At 39.5% G+C, this 26,431-nt stretch overlaps 1 protein-coding gene across 1 annotated transcript in view; it reads left to right on the forward strand.

Moving 5' to 3' along the window:
* The window catches only part of WDR27 (WD repeat domain 27), a 2,477,832-nt gene that overhangs the window by 1,269,061 nt on the left and 1,182,340 nt on the right, over positions 1 to 26,431 (forward strand). Inside the window, exon 14 of the mRNA XM_044072816.1 lies at positions 5,202 to 5,280. Coding sequence (XP_043928751.1) covers positions 5,202 to 5,280 — 79 coding nt within the window. The remainder of the gene's footprint in view (positions 1 to 5,201; positions 5,281 to 26,431) is intronic.

Here is a 26,431-nt window from a genome sequence, read left to right on the forward strand (position 1 = left end):
ATCAGTGGGCCCTGATAACATCCCATGTTACCTTTTAAATAACTTAAAACATGACCTAGCAGACCCACTTGGATCCTTATTTAACCACAGCCTCCAGACAGGCTATGTTCTGGCAGAGTGGAGGACAGCAACAGTCATCCCTCTGCACAAATGGGGGGGGGGGGTGACCATCAACTGACCCAGGGAATTATAGACCCATAAGCCTGACAAGCCTGATCTGTAGGCCATGGAAAGAACCATCACAGACCTTATCAACAAGGACATAGCTAATCTCCAGACTCTGGAACCAACCCAGTTTGGATTCATTAAAGGTAGATCATGTCTGTTAAATCAGGTTGACTTCTTCGAGAAGGTAACCAAGGCCACGGATGAGGGAAAGACTGTGAATACCACCTACCTTGACCTGGCCAAGACATTTGAGACAATTCCCCACTCAGGTATTATAGAGAAACTCTCTCAACTGGGCTTAAACCCCTATGTCACCAGGTGGGTAGCCAAATGGCTCACCAACAGGACACATACTGTGAAAGTGGGTGGATTCATCTCTAGCAAAAGGCCAGTCACCAGCAGTGTACCACAGGTTTCTGTACTAGGCCATCTCCTGTTCAGTAGTTATTTTTCTGAAGTTAAGGCAAACATAAATAGCCTTTGGCTGACCAAGTTCATGGATGACTGCAAATTAGGGGCAATCACTGAATCCTTGAATGATAATGATATACTTCAGAAAAGATTAACACTGACAAATGACTTGTGCCAGTGCCATGGATTGAAACTAAATGCAAAAAATGCATAATTATTCCCTTTGTGAAAGCAGATGTCTCTGCTAATTACAATATAGACAGCACCCCCTAGTAGTCGACCCACTGGTACGTGATCAGGGTAGTCAAGTTAATGGTAATCTGAACTTTGACCACATATGTCCACAGTGGTGAGAAAGTCCTTCTATGTGGTGCAACTCATAAGTATGGTCATGGCATCCAGATCAAAGAATATTATAATTCCATTGTACTCAGCCATACTCAGACCAATAACTGAGTATGATGCAGCCCTTTGCATGTACATCACCAGATATCTGCAACAGCTGGAGTGACCTCAGAAGTTTCTCACCAGGAAGATACAGGGTGTAGAAAACAAGTCCTACACAGAAGGATTGAAAGCCTTGTCACTGTATTCTGCCTCTTACAGACTACTAAGGGGTGGTCTGTGTCTGGCCTACTGGGCAGTCTCCAATGTTGCCCTGATGGAAATGTTACATATTCGTAAATCAAACTGCATGAGGTTCACTCATTCCAGGGATTTTAATCTAGCCTCTGATATAAATAAATTATGTTAGAGAGCTAGATACATATCTCAGAGACTACCCCTCCTCTGGAAAAAGCTTCCCACTCATGTGAAGCAAAGCCTTTCCCTGACCCTCTTCAAGCACAACCTAGATCAATGTATGGGTAATCGTAAATTTACTCTTGGGGTGACACACATGTCCCTCATGGACAGAGGTATTCGGAACTAGATGCCATAGCATATGCTCTTACTTCTGTGAACTTTATTTACCTAGCTAGTGAAAACTGGGAAACTTGAGTTAAATATGACTAGAATTCTAAGGGGTATCGGACTGTTAACCTAGTAATCTTCTATTAACCTACAAATTGACAAACAACTTAAAGTGAGTAAAGGATTTCATGAAGAATGCAGATATTGGAGCCCTGTATAATAATTTATGGGCTGTGCCAAAGAAGATTCTCTGCCAAAGTAGGAATAACGAGTTTACTTTAGTAAGCATATAAAGTTATGAGGTACATTTCAAAATACAGGCAACCTAGCATATAACTAAGTTAAACCATCAGTATCTCTCTCATAAGAAAAACAAGTAATCTCTGTGGTATCCCAGAAGTCTCAAAACAACCCACTAAACAAGTATAGTGGGTCCAAATACAAAACAGTGCAAGAAACTTCTCTGTGTGGAAGATTTTCAGCCCATATATCTCTAGTTAATTACTGTATATTAATCAGATCAGACAATAGTAGTAGAAGTAGCTAACTTAAACTCGTCTTAAGTAAAAAAAAAATATATAATTGTACAGAATTATTAAGTATTTGAAAGTAATCCAAGCAAGGCAGGCAGTCTGTTTCAAGTCGAAAATCCTTTATTAAGTACACAGACAAGCGATCCAAGTAAAACAAAAATAGAGTAATAATTTCCTCACAAGCTTTCTAAATATATATATATATATATATATATATATATATATATATATACTTTTTATCAGGCAAGGGAGTGATTTATTGTGCTGTATAACAAAGTGTTATTGGTACATATGTTAAATTAATATCCCTTCCCCCATCAGTGTGACATTCCAGCTGGTCCTACCCTTAGTAGCTGTCATAATAATATAACCCTTATGCACTTTAAATAAAATTTATAATGATGTGGTACCTCTTATTTAACCAGATTATTAAGTTTGTGATTTTATCCAAGACAATATACTACATGGCTGGAAATATATCAACCTTAGTCCATTTGGCAATCAGAATATATATGTAAATATATACGTATACACTTTGCATGTAAAAAATCAATTGTAAAAATCATATTCTATTTTCATAACCTATTGTTAACAAAGATCGTTTTCGTCCTTGTAGACTTCTTCAGGTCTGTGTACAAGAACCCTAAAAACTCTCTATAAAAATATTATTGTATAATTAGTATTGTTATTACATATCATTTTGAATAAAGTGAAAAAAGAGAACCAGAAAAAGAAAAAATAATAAGAAAAAATGCATGATTATGGAAACATAGTATACACTTATATTACAACTGATTTAAAATGGTATTTAAAACCAACTGGTAGAATAAAATAAAATAAAATAAAAGAAGTCATGTAAACAATGTGGCAATGTTTTAAGTTCCAGTACACTTTTAATTGAACAGTAGTAGTTTAGTCCAGGCTTCCTAAAAGAGGTCAGCTTTAATTGCTACATGAGATCATGTTTCTCCAGAATATCAGGGATGTCTCCTTCAAGATCATCCATGTCTATGCAATCCAGCATCTGGAACTTAAAACCTGTGTGTCTTTTATGAAGAGACAGGTGTTTGGCTAGTTCATGATTTTTACATCCAGAGCGGATTTCTGACAGATGACATGAAATCCTATGCTTGAGTTTATTTACAGTCTTGCCCACATAGAATGCATCACATTCATTGCACTGTGCCCTGTAAATTACTTTTGTAGTGTTACAGTCACCCCCTGCACTGGTCTTAATGATTTTCTTTAAATAAGGGCAATAAAAACTATCCCCTTGCTGTATAAATATACAAAATGTACAAGTAGTTTCACATCTTTTAGTGTTTCTCTCACATGGTGTAGGTTTAAATTCAACAAAATTTCTAATGTTCCTGGCCTATCTCTCTCATAAGCAAACACTGTACTGTGAGTGCTACAGGAGATATTTTGGGTGAAGGACTGTGCCAACTAATGCTGTCATTTTTAATGTGTCTTGCTGTTTGGTCAAAAGGTTTATCTAAGTACATATCTTGATCTGTTACCACAGTGAGATATTTGCACAATCTTCAGCACAAACATAGAAATACACCTAAAGTACTGAACTTAAATTAATTTGATTTACTAAATATATTTTAAAAAGATGAACAAAAATAATTGATTTAGTTTTAGATGGATTCAGTACAAAATAATTTATTTTCTGCTAATTAGAAAGTGTTTATCATTTGCCACCTCATCTCATATTTTGATTCAGAAAAATGGTTCAGAATATTTGCAGAAGTATAACATCACCATCATCCAGTAGTAACATCCTATCATGCCACCCAACTGCAGGACAGCAAACAAGATGAAGACAGAAGAAGCAAAAGGATACAGTGAGAGGAATGAAAAAGGGGAGGTATTTCCTGGAAAACTAGTCTTTCCCCATTTCCTGTGGAGGCATTTTCTGGAGTAGCAGTCTTTCCCATTTCGTATGTTTCTTACCTTCTCCATGTCAGAAGCTTCTTGTACCATCCTGTCCTCAGACCAGTAGTGGCCTTCTCTTTCCATTATGTCTTCATTGTTGGCATTTTTACATTAACTCACAGCAATGTAGAAAAGGAGTAGTTAATGGAAATGTGGAGAACATGTTCTTCACTGATTTTTCCACTAAGATAAATACTTATGACTACCCACATCACTTTTTTTGCACAGGTGGTCACACTCTAGCTGTTTCTATCTCCATAATTCATTAATTCATAGCCAGTTTTCCATTACATTTCCACTTCTATTTTCTGTCATTTGGATATACTCCTAACCTTCCTCTATTTTTTTTTTTGTTATTTTTAAGCTCTCTCTCTCTTTATTGTGGTAGGGGTCTACTTCTAAAGACCGAACCGACGATTCCCCGACACAGAATCACACCGCGGCAGAAAACACACAACACACAAAACCGACAACGCGAACACCATAAACACCAACACCGACACAACAAACAACACACACACACACTACACCACACACATACACACTAGCCCTGGCCCCCAACCCCCCCCCTAACCCCCGACACTACCACACACTACACCTCACCACACCCCCCACCTACCTTTACCCACCAACTCACTTACTTCACACTACTACACCTACCCACCCTACCTACCTAACCCCCCCTACACCCCTAAACCCCCTAACCCCAACTCCACCTAACTACCCCACACCCCACCACCCCTCCCCCTACCACACTTCTACCCACCTAACCCACTACCCACCGCTACTCACTACTTCACTACCTCACTCCGACCACACACAACTGTACCCGGACCCTTCTACCGTTCCTCACTCGGCTGTCGGTATCGGGGTCTTGTCAGTGTGTCGGGTCGGTGATTTCTGGTGATTGGATTTCTGGGAGGGTTATCGGGGCGGTGGCTGTGGTAGACCTGAATGAAGGTACAGATATATTTTTGATAATATTGCATCCTAAGTATCTTTTTCTTCCTCAGATAACTTTATACTCTTGCAGGATTCCCATATGTAATTAACGGAGACACAATGAAGTTCTACAGTTATCTTAGGTAAGTAGCTGCTGATTAATTGCATTTTGGGGCATTCACAAAAATGCTGAAGAACTGATACATTTTGATTAATTCTGGCCAATTGCTACTAAAAACTATTTTCTAACATGCAATTTAAGAAATAACTGATGCGCAAGACTATTTTTTACAGGCAGAAACACTGCAGTCAAAGATCATCCACTCGTTTTTCAGAGTAAAGTGAAGTCATCTTGCTATACAGCACAACCTCGGTATGTAGTTATGTTTGTTTAGTATTATGTTATTTACTGAATTGAAAGCATTTTCTAACATGTCTTGATGAAGCTGCTTGTTATTTTACAATATTGTTTCTTTTTTTCACTTTTGAATATATCCTGTATTTTGTAGTCATATATGAAATTAGATGTACCACTGGTTGTGAAGTGTAAGACGTTAAATTGCAGTAGTATCAGCAGATGCAGATTTTATGAGTACTGTAAGTAAACCACCTTTAAAGAGTTTAGTCTTGATTTCAAGCCTAGTGAGCTGCATCTATTCCATGATGCATTACATCCCTAAGTACTTGTACCTTTGCACAATTTTGCTTTTCTTAGTTTCCTGACATAATTGTAATTTTGTACTTCTTTCACATTTAACTAACAAGTCCAAAGAGTCAGATTAGCACTTCTCTGTCTCGGTGTTTTAAATGCTGTTTTAGTTAAATTAACTAACAGTTGTTTACTTGGGCTGAGCAGTCCACCATCTCACTCCATGTGCCGTCCTATGACTTTTTACCGCTGTTTTGTTTTGTCTGACTTGTAGTATAATAAAAAGCCACGGAAAATGAACATTCTTGCCCTAGCAATATTAAACATCAGGACATTAGTTGTTTTAGGTACTGTTATTAGTTATGCTGAGATTAAAGAATGGTGCCATTGTTTTGCATACACCCCCCACTTTATATTTTCTTCTTTAGAAACATAAGCTGTGGAAAATAACAGGTCATTGTAGGAATGTTGTATATACAGATATATTACTACTTAGCTGAGAAGGATAATAAGAAAAAAAATTAGACCATCTGAATTATAAACATAAAATGAAATGTGAAAAACAACTGAATTACAGTACCACTCTTTGAATGTTTTGTGAAAGGTGGTGCAGACACAAAGGAAGGTAAAAGTGCAGATGCTGTATATTGTAGAGTAACAGATTCTTTCTTGGGTTAAGTTAAGTTAAGCTATGGTGTATATGATCCCAGAAAGCAGTGAGACATATGCAGGGGCGGCTCGTGCTATAGGACTGCAGGACTGCAGCCCTCCCACCTAGAAGCAAAAAGAAAAACAAGCCATGAAACATAAAATTAAAAAAAGCAAACATTTTTTTTTCACGAGTCCCAGAACTAACTCCGCACATGCGCAGACGCACTCAGACTGCCCTGCAGATGCCCAGGAATCTGTGCGAACTCAGACTGCCCGAGTCAGCAGTCTGGATACAGGGAAGGCATTTCTGCCCCGCAGATGCCCAGGAATCTGTGCGGTGATGACCGCACAGAACTCCGGACTGCTTCATCAGCAGACAGGACCAATCAGGAGAGAGGTGAGTTTTAAGCTCTCATGGGCTTCATGGAAGGTGGACTTGAATTGTACTGCTGCATGCGGGCTTTCATCTCAGACTTGGATTTCGAGCGGGCTCCTTCGTGGACTTGAATTGCACTGCTGCTTGGATCTGGACACATTTAAACAGGTAGAGGTGTGTGTGTGCGTGTGTGTGTGTGTGTGTGTGTGTGTGTGTGTGTGTGTGTGTGTGTGTGTGTGTGTGTGTGTGAAATGCCCCAGTTGCTATATACTGGTGGCTAGAGCAAACTCATGGTGGTGTGGTAGGGAATACCTCAGGCTTGAACCCTGTGCCTTGTATACAGGTGTTAAGGGCCTGAATTCCCTACCCACCACCATTTGTAAAAAAATAGCAGATTTTTGCCTCCTATTTGATCAGTTCAATTCATCATAATATCTGTGGTTTCTAAATGTTTAAATGCTTGATATTTTATGGTGCAGTGGTAGCATTGTAGCCTCATAGCTGCAGGTTCTTAGGTTTGATTCTTGGCTGGGGTGCCTTCTGTGTGGGGTCTGCATCTTCTCCCTGTGTTTGTGTGGGTTTGCTTTTGTGTCCTCCCATGTTACAAAGACATGTTTGCATTATTTCTTCCTGGGCCTCTGCTGAAAATATTTTTTTTGTTCCAAGTCAGACTGTCCTGGTTAACAAATGATGTTTGTTTTATTTTTGATTTTTAAATAAGATTAGTGTAATCAGTGTGTGTGACTGAGGTGTGTGTGTTACACTTTTCTCTTGGATGTTTGCCTGACGACAAAAAAGCTTCTTCCCGAGAGGCGGGAATAACAATAACAATGGTAGGCCCTCGAGAGGCGGGGGGGCAGGGAACCAGGGCAATTCACCGAGCTCTGGCCTCTGATCAGCCAGCCTTTCAGCCTCCCTGAGGTGTTGCTGCCCACCGAGGCAGTCGGGAAGATTGTCACCGTACCCAGAAGCCTGGCTATCCCTGACTCAAGACAATGGGTACGTCAAGTCCGGCCATTCAAGGCTATCTATTCTATTCTATTCTCTCCAAAAAAAAATCAAAATCAATGTTCCACCCACTCAAAGGAAAGATGTCTAGCGGGAAATTTCGGCTAAAGCCAAATTGCAACGATTTCAATTCTGCCAGCAGCGCAAGGATCCAGAATCCAGAATCAGCCAAGGTTCTTTTTTAATCAAAAAAAAGGGGGGACTTAGGATCTTTGGATCTGGATCTCTTGAACAGATCAGTCAAGAGAAAACAGATTCGGATGTGGTCACTGGCAGTCCAATTGGTCCCCTATTGGGAAAAGGCTGGATGTGCTCTATAGGATGCTGAGATGCATACTATTACATAAAATGAACAGACGCCTCCAAGAAGTCTCTCAGCCCAGGCTGGGAACCAGTCATTTTCAATTCAGGGTTTTGCACTTTCTCTCCACCACTGTCCCCCTTTGTTTGGCACTAAATGCCACGTGGTAGCGGCGAGAACGAGCAGTGTCATCCAGGTGTTTCCATTTTTGACCAGGTGCTCCACATTTGGACCACCAAGCATCTCCTTCTGATGCACAGATGGCTAGGATTATTTGTCTGTCAAGAGGTATTTAGTTATTTATTTCAGTAGTTCAATTTTGTCGCATTTAGATATTTGTCGCAGACGCATTAGACAATCTAGACACAGCTAACATGTCTGAGAAGGCTAACAGATCAGAGAAGATCATCTACATAACAGACATACACAGACAACATGCACCCACAACAACAACTAGTTCTGCATTCGTTGCAGAAGCTTGAAAGTGTTAAATAGGCTGCTCTGCCTCTGCTTCCATTAGCCAGATTCCACATCTAATCCTCTTGGATGATGCTCATTACAACATCTGTCATACCAACAACTTCCCATGTCCACGCAGGCGCAGAACTCATGGATGTGCATGTAGTCTCTTGTTGGCTGTTGTGAAGAAAGCTCTTCCTTCTTGTTACCCTCTGATAACGACGCCCCTCTCCGGGTGACCGGGGGAAATCAGGACGCTTCCCCTGTCCAGGGCACATGGCAACAGGGCAGGGGCCACTTGCAACATACCGCATGTAATGGAGAGGCGAAGTGCTTTTTGCTTTGTTGCAAAGACTTGGTTCCTTTTAGTTGCAAGCCCAAAAGACTCTTCCTTGGGAACGCATGCTAAACCAGAGTAGACAAGGATGAACCATGTGGTACATCAACAACACCAGGTGTCTCGGTGTCCACTTCTGTGAGCGGAAGCACCAGATTGTTATTTGGGCGCATTTCTTCTCAGCGTGGCAATCAAATCCCCTGAAAAATTCCTCAGACATCAAATCAAGAGCAAATCTGGTCATGAGCTTTTAAAGGGTCTTGAGAAGACTTCTTGCGAGGTCTCACGCCTGTCCACGATTTTTCTCATAAGGGGTCTTTCAGCAGAGATCTTTTCTACAAGCAAAGATTAAGTGCACCAGGCTTCACCAGGCTCTTTACTCCTTTAACCTTTGGCCCCGGGATTTCTGGCTGCTTTCTGGCCCGGGACTTCTGTATCTCTCAGCTCCTAGTCAAGTTATCTCTCAAATCATATCCTCAGCTATCACCACGGCCCCTCACTATCTCAAATTGGACTCTACTCCCCATCGCCTCGACAGGGTTGGTCTCTGCTTTGATCATCCTTCAGAGCTGGTTCCTCACTGTCGGGTCAGTTTCATCTTTTGATCTTTCTCTCGGTCAGTTTCATCGTGGTTCCCCCCCTCAATACCTCACTGGTTTCTTTCTCCAGTTCCAACCTTGAAGAGGCTTCTTTGGGCTTTCTTCCCCACGAGATATCCAAGCTTTTTATTTGAAATTACTGCACGCTCATTATAGCTTGATAGCTTGATAGCTTCACAAATCAGGCTGCAGGAAGGACATATCCTTAGTAAGGCTCCCATCTCTTCCATTATTGATTCAATCCTTCACTCTTTTCTCTTATTCACTTCATCTCCCCTTCTTCTTTGAAGTTCAATTGTGAACTATTTTCTGCCTTATCATCTCCTTTTTCTTCTAAAGTTCAATTTTTTTCCTCCCTCCTCTTTTTTTTGGGGTTAAGTCTTCCTGCCTTTTAACCCAAAATCCTCTCATCAGCCTTTTCTTAAAGTTTTTTCTTCTAGATCTCCTATTCTTATCTTCATGCTCAGCTCTCTTCCCTTTAAAATTCTTATTCAAGTGGAAGACTTCTTCTGGTACTAACCTTCAGCCTCCTGTTCTTTTATCTATTTATCCAGAAGGACTCTTGATCTCTGAAGTTTCAACGTTCCATAAACAAGAAAGTCTAGACGCCTACCCCAAACCAGGGCATCATCCTCCCTTGTCTATCTTTTTATAGAAAAATAGTATAGGTTCGTAACTAACTTTTTCCATGTTTGCCCCTAGTTGAGGTATTCAAAGGAATGAACATAGATCTTCTTCACAGTTGAATTGGGCTAGGTCCTCACAAACAGGGCAGAAAGGGAATTGGAGCTCATCAAGGTCATTGCAGAGGGATAAATCCAAACAAAAGTTTTCCTTGTGAATGAATCTAGATTGCTAACATTCTAATAACCTAAGGCCCATTCTTAGAGCCCCTTGTGGCCTTTCTTTCCTAAGGCCAATTCCACCACCCATTTGGCTACTCAGCATTAGACACCAGACTGCCTATTGCACTTTCTTCATAGGCATAGAGCTTAGGCATATGCTGCTTTGTATATTTCCTGAATCAGGATGTAGGTCACCTTTCTTCTCCTGTTTTGTAGAGGGTGACTCTGTTTATAGTATTCTGTTACTATTATGAACATAACTTCTATTTAAATAAAATTAACAGGCATTTGAATTTCAGACTTCAGGTTTCTGAATGTTTAAATCCTTGCATAATTGATGGTGCAGTGGTAGCATTGTTGCCTCACAGCTATAGTTTTTTTCTGGTTTGATTCTTGGCTGGGGTGCCTTCTGTGTGGAGTCTGTATCTTCTCCCTGTGTTTGTGTGGATTTGCTCTGGTGTCCTGCCATTTTACAAAGACATGTCTGCAGTATTTCTCCCTGGGCATCTGCTGAAAATGTTTTTTGTTCCGTCAGAAGTAAATTTGACAGGCATTTGAATTTCAGACTTGATATTCTTCAGAAAATACATAGTAACGCAACCTTTTATTCTAGCGATTTTCTAAGTTTGTAAGATGAATATTTGAAATTTGTCCCTATTTTTGGGACTGTATTCCCCCATTATTGGCTTCGTCCAGGTTTTTTGTGCTAAGGTTGACAGCTATGGCAAGAACTGAATTCACTAAATATGTTTGTGGGCTGTATTCCCTCATTACTGGGTTTGTCCAGGTGTTTTGTGCTAAGAGGTTGACAGCTATGGTGAGAACTGAATTCACTAAATGATAGCCATTTAAGTTTCAGTCTTCCTCTCTTTCACAAAGCAGCTGATTTGGTGTTGCGGTATGTTGCTCTGACTGTTTAGCACAGGGACCTTGGCAGTAAAATGTATGGTGGTAACAGCATTTTTCTTTCACAAAGCAGCTGATTTGGCATAGTGGTATGTTGCTCTGACTGTTTTCCACAGGGACATTGGCAGTAAAATATATTGTGGTAACATAGCATTTTATTCTAGCAACTTTCCAAGATTATACAAGCAATGTTTAATGAGTCCCTGGTTTTTGGGCTTTTGCCCCCCCCCCAATAAATTTTGGCTTTTTCCAGATTTCTTGTGCTGCGAAGTTGAGCTGCAGTTGAGTATTGAGTAGATTTTACAAGGAGCTGAGAGCTGCAGGGGAAGAGAAGTTTAGTGCTGCTTATGCTAAGTCTGCTTGCATTGTTAATAGCACAACAGGTTGTGTACTTGCTTTTGATGCAGAAGGCTGTGGGTTCTACTCCCACAAGAGATGGATGCTGCCGTACTGAGAATGTCTTCCTTGGCAAAGATACTAACTATGAGCCTGTTATCAGTTTGCCATCCATTTCCTATTGCAATATTACTAGCTTATCATTTTTTTAATGTAATATAGGCAATTTATTCCTCAGGGGGAAAAGACACTTTATTTTTCAATGAAACCATGAAATATAAAGGTGGTTGCTAGCAGCAACCTCTTCATTAGTTACAAATGTCTTTAATGTGGAATTATTCAGATGACTTTTACTTCTTCAGAGATTCTGCGTATTTACTGATAATGGTGGACTGTAGAATTGTGCATATTTACTGATAATGGTGGACTGTAGAAGTTTGAGTAGACTTTTATGATGGAAATGTTCTGAACTGGGCAGTTTTGTCATTATGGATGCATACATTTTGTTTCATTGCTTACTGGAAAAATTTTCTGAATTGGGCAGTTTTGTCATTATTGGTGCATGCATTTTGTTTCATTGTTTTATAAATTTAAAACACCCTCTAACAACTGTACTGAATTGTAGAAGGAACAAAATTTAGTACAATCAGGAAGGTGCATCGAAGAGCACGTGTATGTTTCATATGCAAGGGGCCTATGATTTGAAAACAGCCCAGAATTAATCTTTATCTGCTACTGGCAAAATGTATTTTCTTTGAATGTGGGTTTCAATGCTGTTTCAATGAATGTGAGTTTCAAGGGCAGAGAAGTTTTAATGCTGTCTGTTTTCATTGTGAGACTGCATTGCTTTGTTTAGCAGATGTCTTAGTGTTTGTGCTGTAAAATGCAAAATAAAACTTTCAAATGAAGTCCAAATCATCATAGAAGTAAAGCAGTATGCACATTAGAGTTTATGGTAAATGAGTGAAATAGCCAAGTAATGGATCACTGGAATGGCTGCAGGGTGGAGGCTCCATTCGACCATGTTGTGAGGGGGGAAGGGCGGCAAACTCAGACAGCCCCAGCTGAGCTATACCTCCCAACTGTCCAGATTTTCAAAGAATGAATAGATTTTTGCTTCTTATTTTTGGTTTGTTCCTCATAAAATTTGTGGTTTTCTGGCAAATCATTTAGGAATTAACTCACTAAATAATGACACACTGAGTTTCAGACTTCATAACCTTCAGAAAAATGCATGCTAAAGTAAGACCTGTTATTCTATCAACTGTCTTGGTTTATACAAGAGCAATTTTTAGTACTGTTTATATGTTCCCCCAATATATTTGGCCTTGTCCAGATTTATTGTATTAACAGGTTGAGAGGTACATGCAAATAAATTGCTTTATAGAATTAGGCATAGCCAAACCTCTCAACTGTCCCCAATTTTGGCTCAAAATGTTGCATTTCCCCCTAATAATCCCTCCGCAAAATAGCAATTTTGGAAGAAAACATGGAGGGTTTACAATTAAGAAATAACTATAATAATCAGAGTTATAGATTACTTTTATTTCAGAAATGCATGTAGATTCTTTTATTTTGTCAAGTTAGCAGTACTAATATTAAAGTGTCCCTTCTTTGACAGGTTCCCAGCTGTATTGTGTGGCTATTTTATATTTTTGCATCACATTTTTGGTCCATTTTTCATAAAATTGTGTTTTTTTTTTGGCAAAGTGACAAATCATTAAAGACTGAAGTTAGAAAATAATGGCAGACATTTGTGTTTCAGATTTCATACCTTTCAGAAAATTCATACCTATTCTATTATCTTTCTAAGTTTATAAGAGCAATGTTTAAAATATTTTTGGGCCTTTGTCCCACTTCTATGTATGGCTTTGTCCAGATTTCTTGCTCTGAGGTTGAGAGGTATGACAAATGTGTCAGGGCCATCACAGTCAGCCAGAGACATTTCAAATTGTGACATACTTGTTGCACCCCACTCCCCCATGTAGTGACTCTGGATGTGTCCAAGCAAGGCAAGGAGTAGTTATGCAGTGTAAATGTGCAGAGTATCCCCCCATCCAAGGTAGACACAAGTACTACAGTGGCTTTTCATCTGTCCTTGATTTTGCAGAATTGTCTGGTTTGTCATATTTTTGTACTGTTGATCTATGCTTATAACTCAAAGTGCCTGTTGCTCTGTGTTTAAGTAGCAATGCTTTAATGACTATCAGGTAAGCTTGTCTGAGATCATAAGATGCAAGTAAGCTTTAATAAGCATACTGTTAAAGACTTGCCAACATTAAAAGCCTTTCTGTTGTTGACATGCAGAGAATACTTAACTAGATAATATATAAGCCTTGGGTATTGAAATGCTTATGACAGTATTTGTAATAAAGGACAGGATTACATTATTTTAAGAAGCTCATTACACTTGCTGGAGACTTCCAGTCATCTCTGCAGGCTTTACCCATTAACTAAACAGAATGCCAATCATGTATGGTCCATAACCTGTACAGTAATCCGTTAAGCAATGTATCTTGAGCTTGTTTCTTGTTTGCTTTTCATTTTTTACTCTGATCATGTTTTCCCCATGAAACAAGTAGATAGTTGTCAGGCAGCAGGTCTTTTTTGGATAAGAAACATTTTTACAAGTGGGGGTATCACAGAGATTGCTACTTTCAGCATGCTACTTGGTACTTTAATAAAGCTGAATATAAATTATAATTAGAACTGCAGTGCAAGGAGAAGTGGTTTGAGTTGAGTGCTGCTTGTTTTTCTTATACTTGATTTTGACTGGTATTCCAGTAATGTATTTAAAAAGTAATTTTTTTTTCATGCCTCACAACCTTTTTGTTTCCATCTAGATATTAAGTAAGCTGTCATGCAGCCAATGCACTGAAATATTTTTATTTGTCTACACCTCATTTGGTCTTGATTGGACTCTCATAATGATGGTTTGGCACCCAGGGCAGCTTATTTAATTAAAGTTAGTTTTTGTGGTTTTGAGCATAGCTCCTCCCCTTTCTAGTTGGCCGCACCCCTTCCCATTGAACCCACCCATTCAGCTGTCTCCTGCAGCCCCCCTTTGATTTGAAGTCACCAGCCACCACTGGACATATGTGCATTCCTGATTGTTGCTTATTGTCATGTAGTAAGATGCAGTCTTTCTTTAAACTACATAGTATGTGGGGAATCTGAGTAATTTACCTGTAATGCTTTGCAGTAAAGCATGTGAAAGTTATGTTCTCTAGACTTTCACAGTGTAGTGATCCACAGGACCAGAAAATAAGCAGCAAAGAGTTTCAAACCTCCCGGGAAACCGCTGTGACTGAAAGCCGTTGGGATAAGGTTGAAAGTGCTAAAGAATAAATAAAGACAAAATTTAGTGAGGGCAATTCAGAGAAGGGAACAACTGCCCTTGTAGTGATCCTGTGGATCACTACACTTTGCAACACTCATCAACCACCTAAAGTATGTGTATTCGGCAGTCTCCAGCTTTTTGTAAGCTTATTATATCCCTGTCCCCTGTTTGGTGGTTATTTCACTTACTGTCAGGGACATCAGCAGCCCAGTACCCCTTCTTTTTACTCTTACTCTTTTATTTCTAATATGTAGCCCCTAACCTCATCCAGAGAAGAATACCATGAAGAATAGTAGTCCTATAGTGAAAGTCTAGAGAACAAACGTTCACATGCTTTACTGCAAAGCATTACAGGCAAATTACTCAGATTCCCCACATACTATGTAGTTTAAAGAAAGACTGCATCTTACTACATGACAATAAGCAACGATCAGGAATGCACATATGTCTCACTGCTTTCTGGGATCATCAGAGAAGGGAACAAGGGTGACTGCGGTGGTGCAGCAGTTAGCATTACTGCCTCACAGCAAGAGGTTCTCCGGTTCGATCCTCGGCTGAGGTGCCTTCTGTGCAGAGTCTGCATGTCCTCCCTGTGGTCGTGTGGGTTTCCTCCGGGTGCTCCAGTTTCCTACTACATCCCAAAGACATGCTGTAGGTGGATTGGACATTCTAAATTGGCCCTAGGGGTGAGGGCATGCATGTGTGTGCCTTCGGTGGAAGGTTGGGTGCTGGGCTGGCAACTCAACACCGTAAAAACTCCACTGCCAATCATGAGCGGACCAGTGATTCGCTGTGGTGACCCCCTAACCGGGAAAAGCCGAAAGAAGAAGAAGAAGTTCAGAGAAGGGAACAGAAAGTATAAACCAATAACATGTAACTAGCACTGTTATGGACCATGTTGGGCAATCTTGAAGGCAAGTACAATCATATCAGTGCAACAGATAGTAATAGTATTTAGCAAACAGGATTAACTAGATTGTCGCTATGAAGTGTTCTAAACAGCATGTTCAAGACAATACAGTAACAGGTAAAGTATGAGATACTAGCAAAAAAAAATAAGAAAAATAAAACACATCTAAAAACAGAGACTCTTAACACATGTGCTCATGGATAGCAGAGTATGAAATTAACTAAAACCGACAGATGGAAGCCCAGTACAGGACTACTGTACACTTCAGGTATCAGCAAAAATATATACGACCAACAGCTAATTACTGCAAACAGACCTTGTACTACATGTGAATATGCAATGCTTCTTTATAACAAACATTAGCCTAATTAATATGGCCAGGACAAAACCATACATAAGGACCTAGCAGATCCTGATTGTCTCAACAATATATAGGCAACAGTGATCACAGGTCAAGACTACAAATGTTCTCTGTTTAGCCTTGAAAATACATAATAAAAAAGCTAACTAACCTAATAAAGACTAACAGTTTAGTATTTATAACAAAAGGAAATAAACATTTTCTATAAAAGCCTAAGTTCCAAAATAAAAACAGAATACCTACTTAGAGGTGAAAATGCAACAGACGGGACACTCAGCAACAGAGACTAACACTTAGGTTTGTCAAAATGGAGCCCAGAAAATCAGGGAGCCTATGATACCTAGGATCCGGCACTTAGGTAAGGGGGATGGAATATAGAACAGGTTCAAGCAGGTATAGCCAGAGGTAAGCACCAGGTCTTGAACTGCTGAAGAAAAACAATCAGTTGCCTACTTGGAAATGCTGAAGTGGATAGAGAGTAGAGCTATGGAGGAAGAGAGTAGAGCTATGGAGGAAACTCTAATAGGATTTAGCAGAGAAATGCTGCTAACTGCTAGCATCCAGATTCACAGGTAAATGGTGTGGAAAAGAAATACACGAAGATAGACAAGCAAACAGAAAGACCAGGGAAAGAGTGTAGCAGATGGGAGAAGCTGCAGGAAAGCTAAAGAAAAAAAGACGAAGAAAGGTAGGAAAGCTAATAAATGGCTGTAATAAGCAAGGGAATAACACTGAATGAGGTTAGGGGCTGTATAATAGAAATCAAAGAGTAAGAGTAAAAAGAGGGGGTACTAGGCTGCTGACGTGGGTGAGTGGGCGTTTTGAAAGACATGCGTTGAATGGGCGTGCCTTCGTTGAAGGTTGGGCGTCGGGCGGGCAACTCGACACCATAAAAACCAACTACCAATCATTAGCGGACCGGAGTTCCGCTGTGGCGACCCCTAACCGGGAAAAGCCGAAAAGACAAACAACCACCATATTCTGTTTCATCTCGTCCTTGTTCCTCCTCCTCTCCTTCCTTTCTTTTAGCTGTTGTCCCCTTTTATCTGATCTTCCTGTGTCCTGGATGTTGAAGAAGTCTATAGTAAGACATATTCTTACATAAAACCTGACAACTTATGCATTCTGATGACATTGCACTGCATATACCTTCCTGTATTTTAAAAAAATTCATATACAGCTCACGTAACTGTAATTTTTAATCAAAACTGCTTGTAAATGATGTATGAATAATGGAACTGTTGCTCATGAATGAAACTGACTGTAAATGATAAAACAGTGCAAATTATTTCAATAATGTTTTTATAATGTAGCTTTTTTCCCTGAGCCTCAGCTGAAAAAGGGCACTGCTCAGTCAGCTTTCCTGTTAAACAAATGCCAGTAAATAAATAAATAAATAAATAAATAAATAAATAAAATAAACCGTCATTCTTTCCCTCCTTGTCTGCAAGATGAGGACTGGATGAGCTGTTTAGACTATCAAAACTCTATTTACATATTAAGATATTTTGGGAGTCCAGGAGAGTTCTACACTTCTTGGTAGGAGACTGTCATTATCAGTTCTTGATATCTCCATTCAGTATCACATTAGCCTCTACTGGCTTGACAGAATGCATGTCTGTAGCTGCACTGAACTAAAGGCTACAAGGGATAAAAGTGTTTCCATACCTAGATGACTTGCTTCTTAGTTCACTGACTGTATTTTAGATAATCTATGCTGCAAAGCATGTCCTGCATTAGAAAGGATTCTTCCTCTGCAAAATGCAGTGTTTTAACTTCTTTACTGTCAATCAGTTTATTTTATTTTATTTTACATTTCATAATCGGGAAAGTCCAACTGAACTAGCAGTCCTTTTTCAGCAGAGGCCCGGGGAGAAAAGGTCCACAGTTATATACAGACAGAATAACATATGAACAAACATTAACATAGAATACATTCAGACATGTACACATTTGTTGAAACAGCCTTAGAGCGCAACATTATAATAGATATTATAAAGTATGTTAAGACATGTATACAGTTGTTGAATAATATAAAATGTGCACTTATGAGATTGTATATATAAGATAAGAATGAGGGTATACAATGCTATTTAAAAGGCTTGAAAAGTAAAATCAGTACTGTAGAAGAATTACAGGTAACAGTAGTATACACTTTCTTTGTTAGTTAACATTACTGAAGGGACTACTGGATTATTATATGTCTTTGGGTTGTTTATGTCACTTGTTCTCTTGTTGTGGAGCATGGGCATAGCCATTTACTACATTGTGGAGGTGGGTTTTAAGTGAGTTTTTAAACTGAGTTATGGAGGTTTTATTTGTAAGGCTATTGGGTAGGGAATTTCATGCTTTTGCTATATAGGTGGAGTATAGGGATTCCCCTGCAGAATTAGAGGCTTTTTTGACTTCTAGTAGTTACAGCAGATATGTGTCTGAGTGCTCTGGGCTTCATGTTATCCACAGTTTACATGGTCCTTCATGCAGGGTTCTGTGTGAGGGTCCTTCAGTGGACACTGAATGCACAGTAGTATCATTAAATATTTCCCATGTTTCAATAATAAAGATTTCCAAGATGTACAAGATTAGTTTATAATGGTGGTTCTATTTTCTGACTCTTGCTATGGGCAGCCCTTTTACTATCCCAGTAATGGCTGTCAGGATGGATGCCTCAGCCATATGGTGGAGGACATTTTCAAATGCAGACAGTCCATGGGAGTTGGATACTGGCACAGGCCAGTGTGCACACAAATATTGTGGAGATGACAGTAGTCCTACGCATTGTGTAGGTGTTCCAGGAATGCAGACAGTCCATAGGAGTTGGATACTGGCACAGGTCAGTGTGCACACAAATATTGTGGAGATGACAGTAGTGCTACTCATTGTGTAGGTGTTCCAGGACTGCAGACATTCCATAGGAGTTGGATACTGGCACAGGCCAGTGTGCACACAAATATTATGGAGATGACAGTAGTCCTACTCATTGTGTACGTGTTCCAGGACTGCCTTCCGATGCAGTAACTATCTACACCAAAACCATTGCTGTGGCTAAATGTAGAAACAAGAAGGGATAAACGCATTCCTACCCTCCTACTGAAAAGCAGAGAGTGAATATGAATGAGGTGTTTCATCATACTGCTTCCTGATGACCAGTTATAGTCTGGGAGACAGTTTTGCTATAGACAGGCTCACTTACGCATAGAGCCTTCTAGGTTCTTAAGTTCACAGGTTAATGCTAGGCATGTTTTGTGAATTACATGAAGAGACTAATTCTGCGCCTTAGAGAGTATAGATGGAAGATTTACTTTCCCTTTTAATAAATGTCCATATTTCTCATCCTGGGATTAAATTTATGTGAGCCCATCCAACTATGAAGACTTAACCTGAAAGAAGTCAATATATTACACCATTTAACTTAGAAGAGAGGGGTTTCCACAGGTAATGTGCCTGTTCCCTCAGAAAGTTCTGGTTACATTGTTATGTATGTTGAGAACTTTGAATCTTGTTCTTAACATTACCATTGTTTCTGAGGTAGAGAATGGAAAGTGTAGTATGACAAGGGTTGTTATAGCCTAAAGGCAAGACAAAGACCTCCATGCAAGAGTCTGAATGAGATGGAAAGAAAAAAAGTGAAAGGGTTTTTAGTCTTTTTGGGTAACTAAGGGAACCAAGCCTTTTGATTCTGTTGGCTAGAAGTCACTGAGTTTTTTTTCAAGCTGGTTTACTTGTTTGGAGTGATATGTACCAAACAATGTGCTATGTACAGTAATTAGCCTATTAAGGGACAAATAGGGGGATAGTGCTACATCACTGGATCTACAGGATATACCTTTGTTAATTAACTGGACAATGTGAAAAGATTTCTTACTATTACGTATTCTGGCTCCTATTAGATGACCAAAGATGCATTCTTTCGAATGTGGCTTGGTCAAACTTGAAAAGACGAAAAGGCAAAATGACGAAGCGGCATATAAGCAATCTCAGAGTTGGTATATTTAGGTAGTGGGGGTATGGGGGGCGAAGCCCCTAACTTTAGGTTTCCCTTGGAAAAAAATCGCTGTTCTAAGCGTTCGAGTCTGTAAGCTTTTGCTTACATGGAGTCGATAAGTCATTGTTCGCTTTTGTAAGAGTTCGATAATTTAATATAGACCCCTTATACTTGATGATTAAAGGACATTTAATTTTTCGTGAATCTACCTAGATCTTTAATGACAGTGTTGACCTTAAACAGGGTTGTACTTATGTGATAGTCTGTGAGATAGACTTGTTTCTCAAATGCAACTGCACTGCATTTTTTTTTGCATTAACTTTAAGGCAGTGGTTGCAGTATCAAGTGCTGCCAGTCTAGCTCCTCTTGCAAAACATGAGAGTCTTTAGGGGAACTTCTCATGGCAACCCCTTGTGCAGTGATCCACAAACCTAGTCAACCCCAAATTGTGTATGTCTGCTTTCACATCACAGAATGGAATTCTGAAGAGAAAAGAACTGAGTAGAGGGCTCTGAAGTACTGCACTAGTGACTAGTTTAGCAGATGAGAAAATGCCACCAACTCTCACTTTATGTGTTTGATCCAAGAGCCAGTTTGTAATCCGTCGTGTGAAGAAGGGGTTAATCTTTAAGCTGGTAAATTTATCTATATTGCTGTCATGGAGAACTGTGTTGAACATCTTAGCAAGATTGATGTAAGTGGCAACAGACTGAATTACCTTAATCAGTGGCATCAGTCATACTCTCAAAAAAAAACAAATTAAGCAGGCAAGACCTGCGCTTTGCATAATCTGAAGTAACTAGGGTCAAGAATTTGTAAATTACCAGTTTTGTTCATAATAAAATTTACCACATTAATTTACAGATAACACTAGCGAAGGTAATGAAACAGCAATTTCCAGGGTCAGTTGTAGTACTACCTTCATACTGAGGTACCCCAACTTCTGTTTTCCATAACACAGTAACCTAAATTGTGCAGAAGTTAAGGTTAAAACATTTAAAAAAGGGTTCAGCAGTAGCATGTTTGTGTTAACAACAAGACAGCTTTGTACATTGTCAGGGCCTAAGGAGCAGGTTTTATTTTTAGATTTGGTAATAGCTCCCAAGAATCAATTGAAGGAACATGGAGGTGAGTAGGAGGGGAAAATTCTGAGCCATATTTGTCAGACAAGTCATTAGCTGTGGCTTTTCTATCAGAACAGGTGGATAGGTTATGCTGTTGAGTTCCAGCACAGAGCAGTATTGGATATTACTTCTAATATTTCTACTATAGTTGATTGAAAAGGCCTTGCAATTATCCACTGATGAGTTAGGTAGCTTCAACTCGTATTCAGCTTCACTTTTTCTTATGGTGCATTTGAAAACCCTGATGAGCTACATATAAACCACCTTCTGATTGGGAATGGAAATTTTTTATACAAATCATATACTTATTTTTTTAAAGTTAATTTGGGAATGGCATTACAGGGGGTTGACATTTGAACTTCCATCATGCAAATGCGTAATAGACAGAGTTGTCAGTACACTGATTGAGATGGTTGTAAAAGCTGTGAATAAATGTAAGGCCTTCAGAGACTGGGTCAGCAGAGGGAAAGATTACTTTTGAATTTTTTCAGGCCTTCACACAGGCACATAAGGGTGCCCTCGGTATAGTCTTTAAATATTGTTGAATTTGTCAGCTGGATAATACTAATTCTTATTGACAAGATGACAGTTTGGTAGTCAGATTTGATTGAGAATAGGACATTAGTTACTATGTAGGTAGCAGTATTCATAAGGATAAGGTCAAGTATATTATTCCCTCTGGTGGAAAATTGGACAACGTAATCTAAAAAGATGATATTAACAAAATCTGGAAAAATGTAGGTCATATTTATATCTGGTTGTATAAAACTCCTGTGTGATGGAGAGAGAATTCAAGTCATTCAAATTTAGTGTGTTGGGCTTAAAAGATAAGAATCTAACCTGTCTTCATAGCTAATGTGGTCCTCAGTTGACATGGGGGGGGGGGGTTGCACCAGTGATGATGTGATAATTGACCTTATTAAATATAACCAAGATATCAAGGAGTTCCATATCTGAATCTTGAAGTATTATGAATGATTCAGTATGAGAACAGATAAAACCAGATGCTCATTCACTGCCCAGATGGTCTGAATGAGTGATAGGTACAGTGCTGTAATACTGAGGGAGTGTTGCCAGGAAAACTTCAATATTATATTTTATGACATAAACATTACTTTTTCTGTGAAATATGTTATTTGATGCTAGCAATTTTATGTTTACTAGACGGTCATGTGACTTTTCAATCAAAGTCTGTAGTTCTGCTTGTACTGCACTATAAAGAGTTGTTAAAAGTCTTCTTCTTCTACTTTCGGCTTTTCCCGGTTAGGGGTCGCCACAGCGGATCACCTGTCCACTCATGATTGGCAGTGGAGTTTTACGGTGTCGAGTTGCCAGCCCAGTCTTCCACAGAAGACACGCACTCACCTAGGGCCAATTTAGAGTGTCCAATCCACCTTTGGGATGAAACCGGAGCACCTGGAGGAAACCCACGTGACCACAGGAAGGACACGCAGACTCCGCACAGAAGGCACCCCAGTTGAGGATCGAACCAGAGAACCTTTTGCTGTGAGGTGGCAACGCTAACCGCTGCACCACCATGGCCGTCCAAAGAGTTGTTAAAAGTATAGCTTAATTTTGTTTTTCTGGAGAAATTTTTATGAAACAGTCTTTACATTCTGTGGTAAGTGTATATTAAGTTTTTTGTGGTGTTTTATCTGGAAATCCCTACATTTTTTATACTAATCTCCTTTACTGACTACTGCTGCTAATGAAACCTGGACTCCAGTCTCCATTACTGGCTTTATAATGGAGCAGCTAATTGGTTTATCTGTTCTTTCCTTCAGCCATAAAAAGAAGAAAATTTCCAGACAGCCATTGCCCATTCAGCAGGCAACAAATTTGCCTCAGCCACAGATGAGGGATTCTGCAGTAACCATTCCTGATTCTTTAGACCACACATCTTCTTCCTTGGTTTCATCTTGTGCATCTCCTTCAGCAACCAAGGGGTGGGGGTTAGATACATCCTCTGCAGTTGTTGGAGTATTCTTAGTGGGCAAGGGGGAACCACTGTAGTCAGATTTTTAAGAAAGAGTGGGGAATGCTATCTGCCTAGTTAGACTGGGTTGCCTGTTTCTCAGGGTGATGTACCTGGCAGGAGTCAGTCATCTTCTATGGAAATTCCTGTTAATGTGAAGTAGAAAGTTAAATGTGTCCACGCCTGTCTCACAAACTTTTGGCAGGAATGATTTACTGGGCTTAGTTCAGGCTCTTAACTCCTGTCATCCTGGTTTTATTGGTAAAAGAAAAAGGAATTTTTCATTTTCTGCATATTCCCAGTATAATGAACAGGAAAAAAAGTACTGTTTTCCCCCTGAGGGGACTTATTCTAAATCTGAGAGGATTGTATCTTTTAGTGGTCCCTTGGATGAATTTTCATTTTCTGAAACCATAACTAGGATGAAGCAAATGTTTCAGTGGGAACATAATATCTCAGGGTCTTACAAAAATATTACAATTTATTACTTATGGAATTTCCTCAACCGACTTGTGTTCCTCCTGTACTTCCATCTTTGGAGGATACTTTTATTTCAGCCTGTAACATGCCTGACAGCCAGTCTGCTGCCCCTAAGAAGGCAGATAAAAGTGTGTCACGTTCTTCAAGCTTACAAATTTTTATTTTCTAATCCCAAATCTGACAATGCAGAGATTTCCTTTACAAATTCTTTTAAATGCTAATCAAAGCATACATTTTGAATTCTCCTTTGGACAGGGAGGTTGTTTTTCCACCATCTGCTGCTGACAAGAGAGGGAAACTGATTCAATGGGTGACTCTGATTTTTTTGTCCCCCTTCTGCAAGTTTGTTAAAGGTTATAAAACCTACCTCAGCACCTCTTTATAAAACAGAAAATAAACAGACTCAGCAAACTTCTGGTATGCAGACATTCAAAAAAACAATGGCAAGAATGACAAGTTGGGAGGGTGGACTAATGGTTAAGGTGTTTGCCTTACAAACAGAAGGTGCAGGGTTTGAGTCTCACAAGGGATAATTGGCAAGGCCGTAAAATGGCTTGCAAGGGCAGTTAGTCTAGTACTAAGCTATGAACCTATGAACCTAAAGAAAGCTTTAAAAATAAGGAGGGAGCCTCCCAAAAACCAGTACAGTCCAACAAGTCTGAATGACTATCTGCAAATGGTATCCCCCCTTTCCACACTGGCAAACCCTTAAATCTCCCCAAAATCTGTCTCTTCATTTCTCTTTCTGTCTCTCTTTTGCAGAAGATAATACTAGACAGTTGGGTTCTGAGAGTAAGCCATTAGAATACAGATAGTGGGAGTCCCTTCCTCCTTTTTAATGTATTTCTCCTCACCGACCAGATCAAACTTGTTTTTTCTCTCCTCTCATTCGTCATCTGCTGACTCAGAGGAATAGAATCTGTTCCACTTTCTCTAACTAGGAACGTTTTTTATTCAATAATGTTTTGATTCCAAAGAAAGTGGCCTAATGGAGACTAGTACTAGATCTTTCCCTTCACTATCAGTTTGTGAAAGTCCCAAAGTTCAAGATATTGTTCATTCACAACCTATTTCTTGTGATAACACATATTCATTTTTTGGTAACTCTAGATTTAAAGGCTGCTTATCATGATATTCATATAGCCACAAATTTACACTTTCAAATCTCTGCATTACCTTTTGGGTTATCCACTGCTCCAAGGGTGTTCACAAGGGTCTGTGTTATATATTCAAACTTTTAAAACTTAGAATACCATATGTTCGAAAACGTATGGTCGAAGTTTGAAAAAACGAATATATAAAAAAAAAAAATGAAAAAAGAAAAACATACCTTAATGGTGTGAGCAAGCCCCCCTGCGCCCCCCACACACCCCCTACTTAAATATACCAACTTCCGAGACCACACTTCAGTGCAGAAAATTGAAATGATCTCATTCTGCACCTTACGGCACCGTAAAATTCAACCTTCAAACTCTTGAAATGTTGATCATATGGTATCGACCATATGACGTTCGACATTTCAAGAGTTGTTCCTACAGGAACCCATTCACAAAGCATCTAGGTCCAGTGGTAGCTTATTGCAGACTGCAAGGTATTCACATTTTTCCTTATTTAGATGACTTGCTTATCTTTGCAGAGTCTGTTTTAAAGTGTCAGGGATCTGTCACTTGGGTAAAATATCTTCTTCACAGACTGGGTTTTCAAGACAGCATTCAAAAGTCTTGTTTGACTCCTTCTCACATGATTGTTTTCCTAGGGTGTCTCCTAGCTACCTCAGTTCAAAGAGCTTTTCTTTCACAGGAAAAAAACGTAGATCTGTTTTTCTGAGTTTTTCCACTCAGTCCAGGGCTTGAGCAAGGGAGTTTTTCAGGATATTGGGATTCATGACATCCATGAATCATATGATTTCTTTTAGCCAGACTCCACATGAAAAAGATTCAGAAAAAAAATTCAGTGGTACCTAAAAATCTGTATGGTTTTATCATGAACATCACCTGACATTCTAAATTCTAGTTTTGGAATTTGTAACAAAAAAGGAACTGCTTTATAGTTTCGTAAGTGTTTACTAGGCTAACAACCACAGGAGCCTTTTTAAGCCTAGCCACACATCCCAAATCTCTGAAAAGTTCTGATACCCTTGATAAGTGTAAGCAGGGGCTTGGTAGATACATTTACAAGCAGGGTCCTGGGAGATGAACCATTTACAGGTTGCCTGTGTCCATTAGAGACATAGGTGTCAAACCAGGGATGGTGGAGAGACTTGGATTTATCTGAATCCGGGTCTTTAATTTTCTCTTACAGCTTCATCACAATCTGTGACTATCCATGCCTCAGACTTTGCTTGGAGAGTGATGTCTTTGGGAGTAAAAGAGAAGGGTCTTTGGAATAAAAAAGGCATATCAAAACATATAAGCATAAAAGAGATGTTGGCAGTATAAATGCTGTTAACTCTCTCGGTCATCTTTGGTCCCTGAGGCTGTAGCAAATGATTACAGACACCACTGCAGTGATGTGGTACATTAAGATTTGAAGGCCCCCATTTGTTTATCCTCTGTACAGATTAGCTATGGCAGCTTGGGATGTAGCAATTCAGCAAAGTCTCACTCTACAGGCATCTTACAGTCCATTAGAGCAAAACATTGTGGCAGACAAGCTTAGCAGGACCAAAACAGGCTCTTGTGAATGGAAATTGAATCGAGATGTTCTAAGATTTATTCCAGCTGTGGGGAAGACCCTGAGTACATCTTTTTGCCTCTATTTACAACAAATAACTGACAAAATTCTGTTCCAAGATTCCTTGTGAATATGTCTGGAAGACAGATGCATTTGCCTTTCCTTGGGCAGGAATGTACCTGTATGCCTTTCCACCCTTTCCACTGATA

The sequence above is a fragment of the Protopterus annectens genome, chromosome 1.part0, assembly GCF_019279795.1.
Source record: "Protopterus annectens isolate FY-2018-M chromosome 1.part0, PAN1.0, whole genome shotgun sequence".
Taxonomy (NCBI): domain Eukaryota; kingdom Metazoa; phylum Chordata; order Ceratodontiformes; family Protopteridae; genus Protopterus; species Protopterus annectens.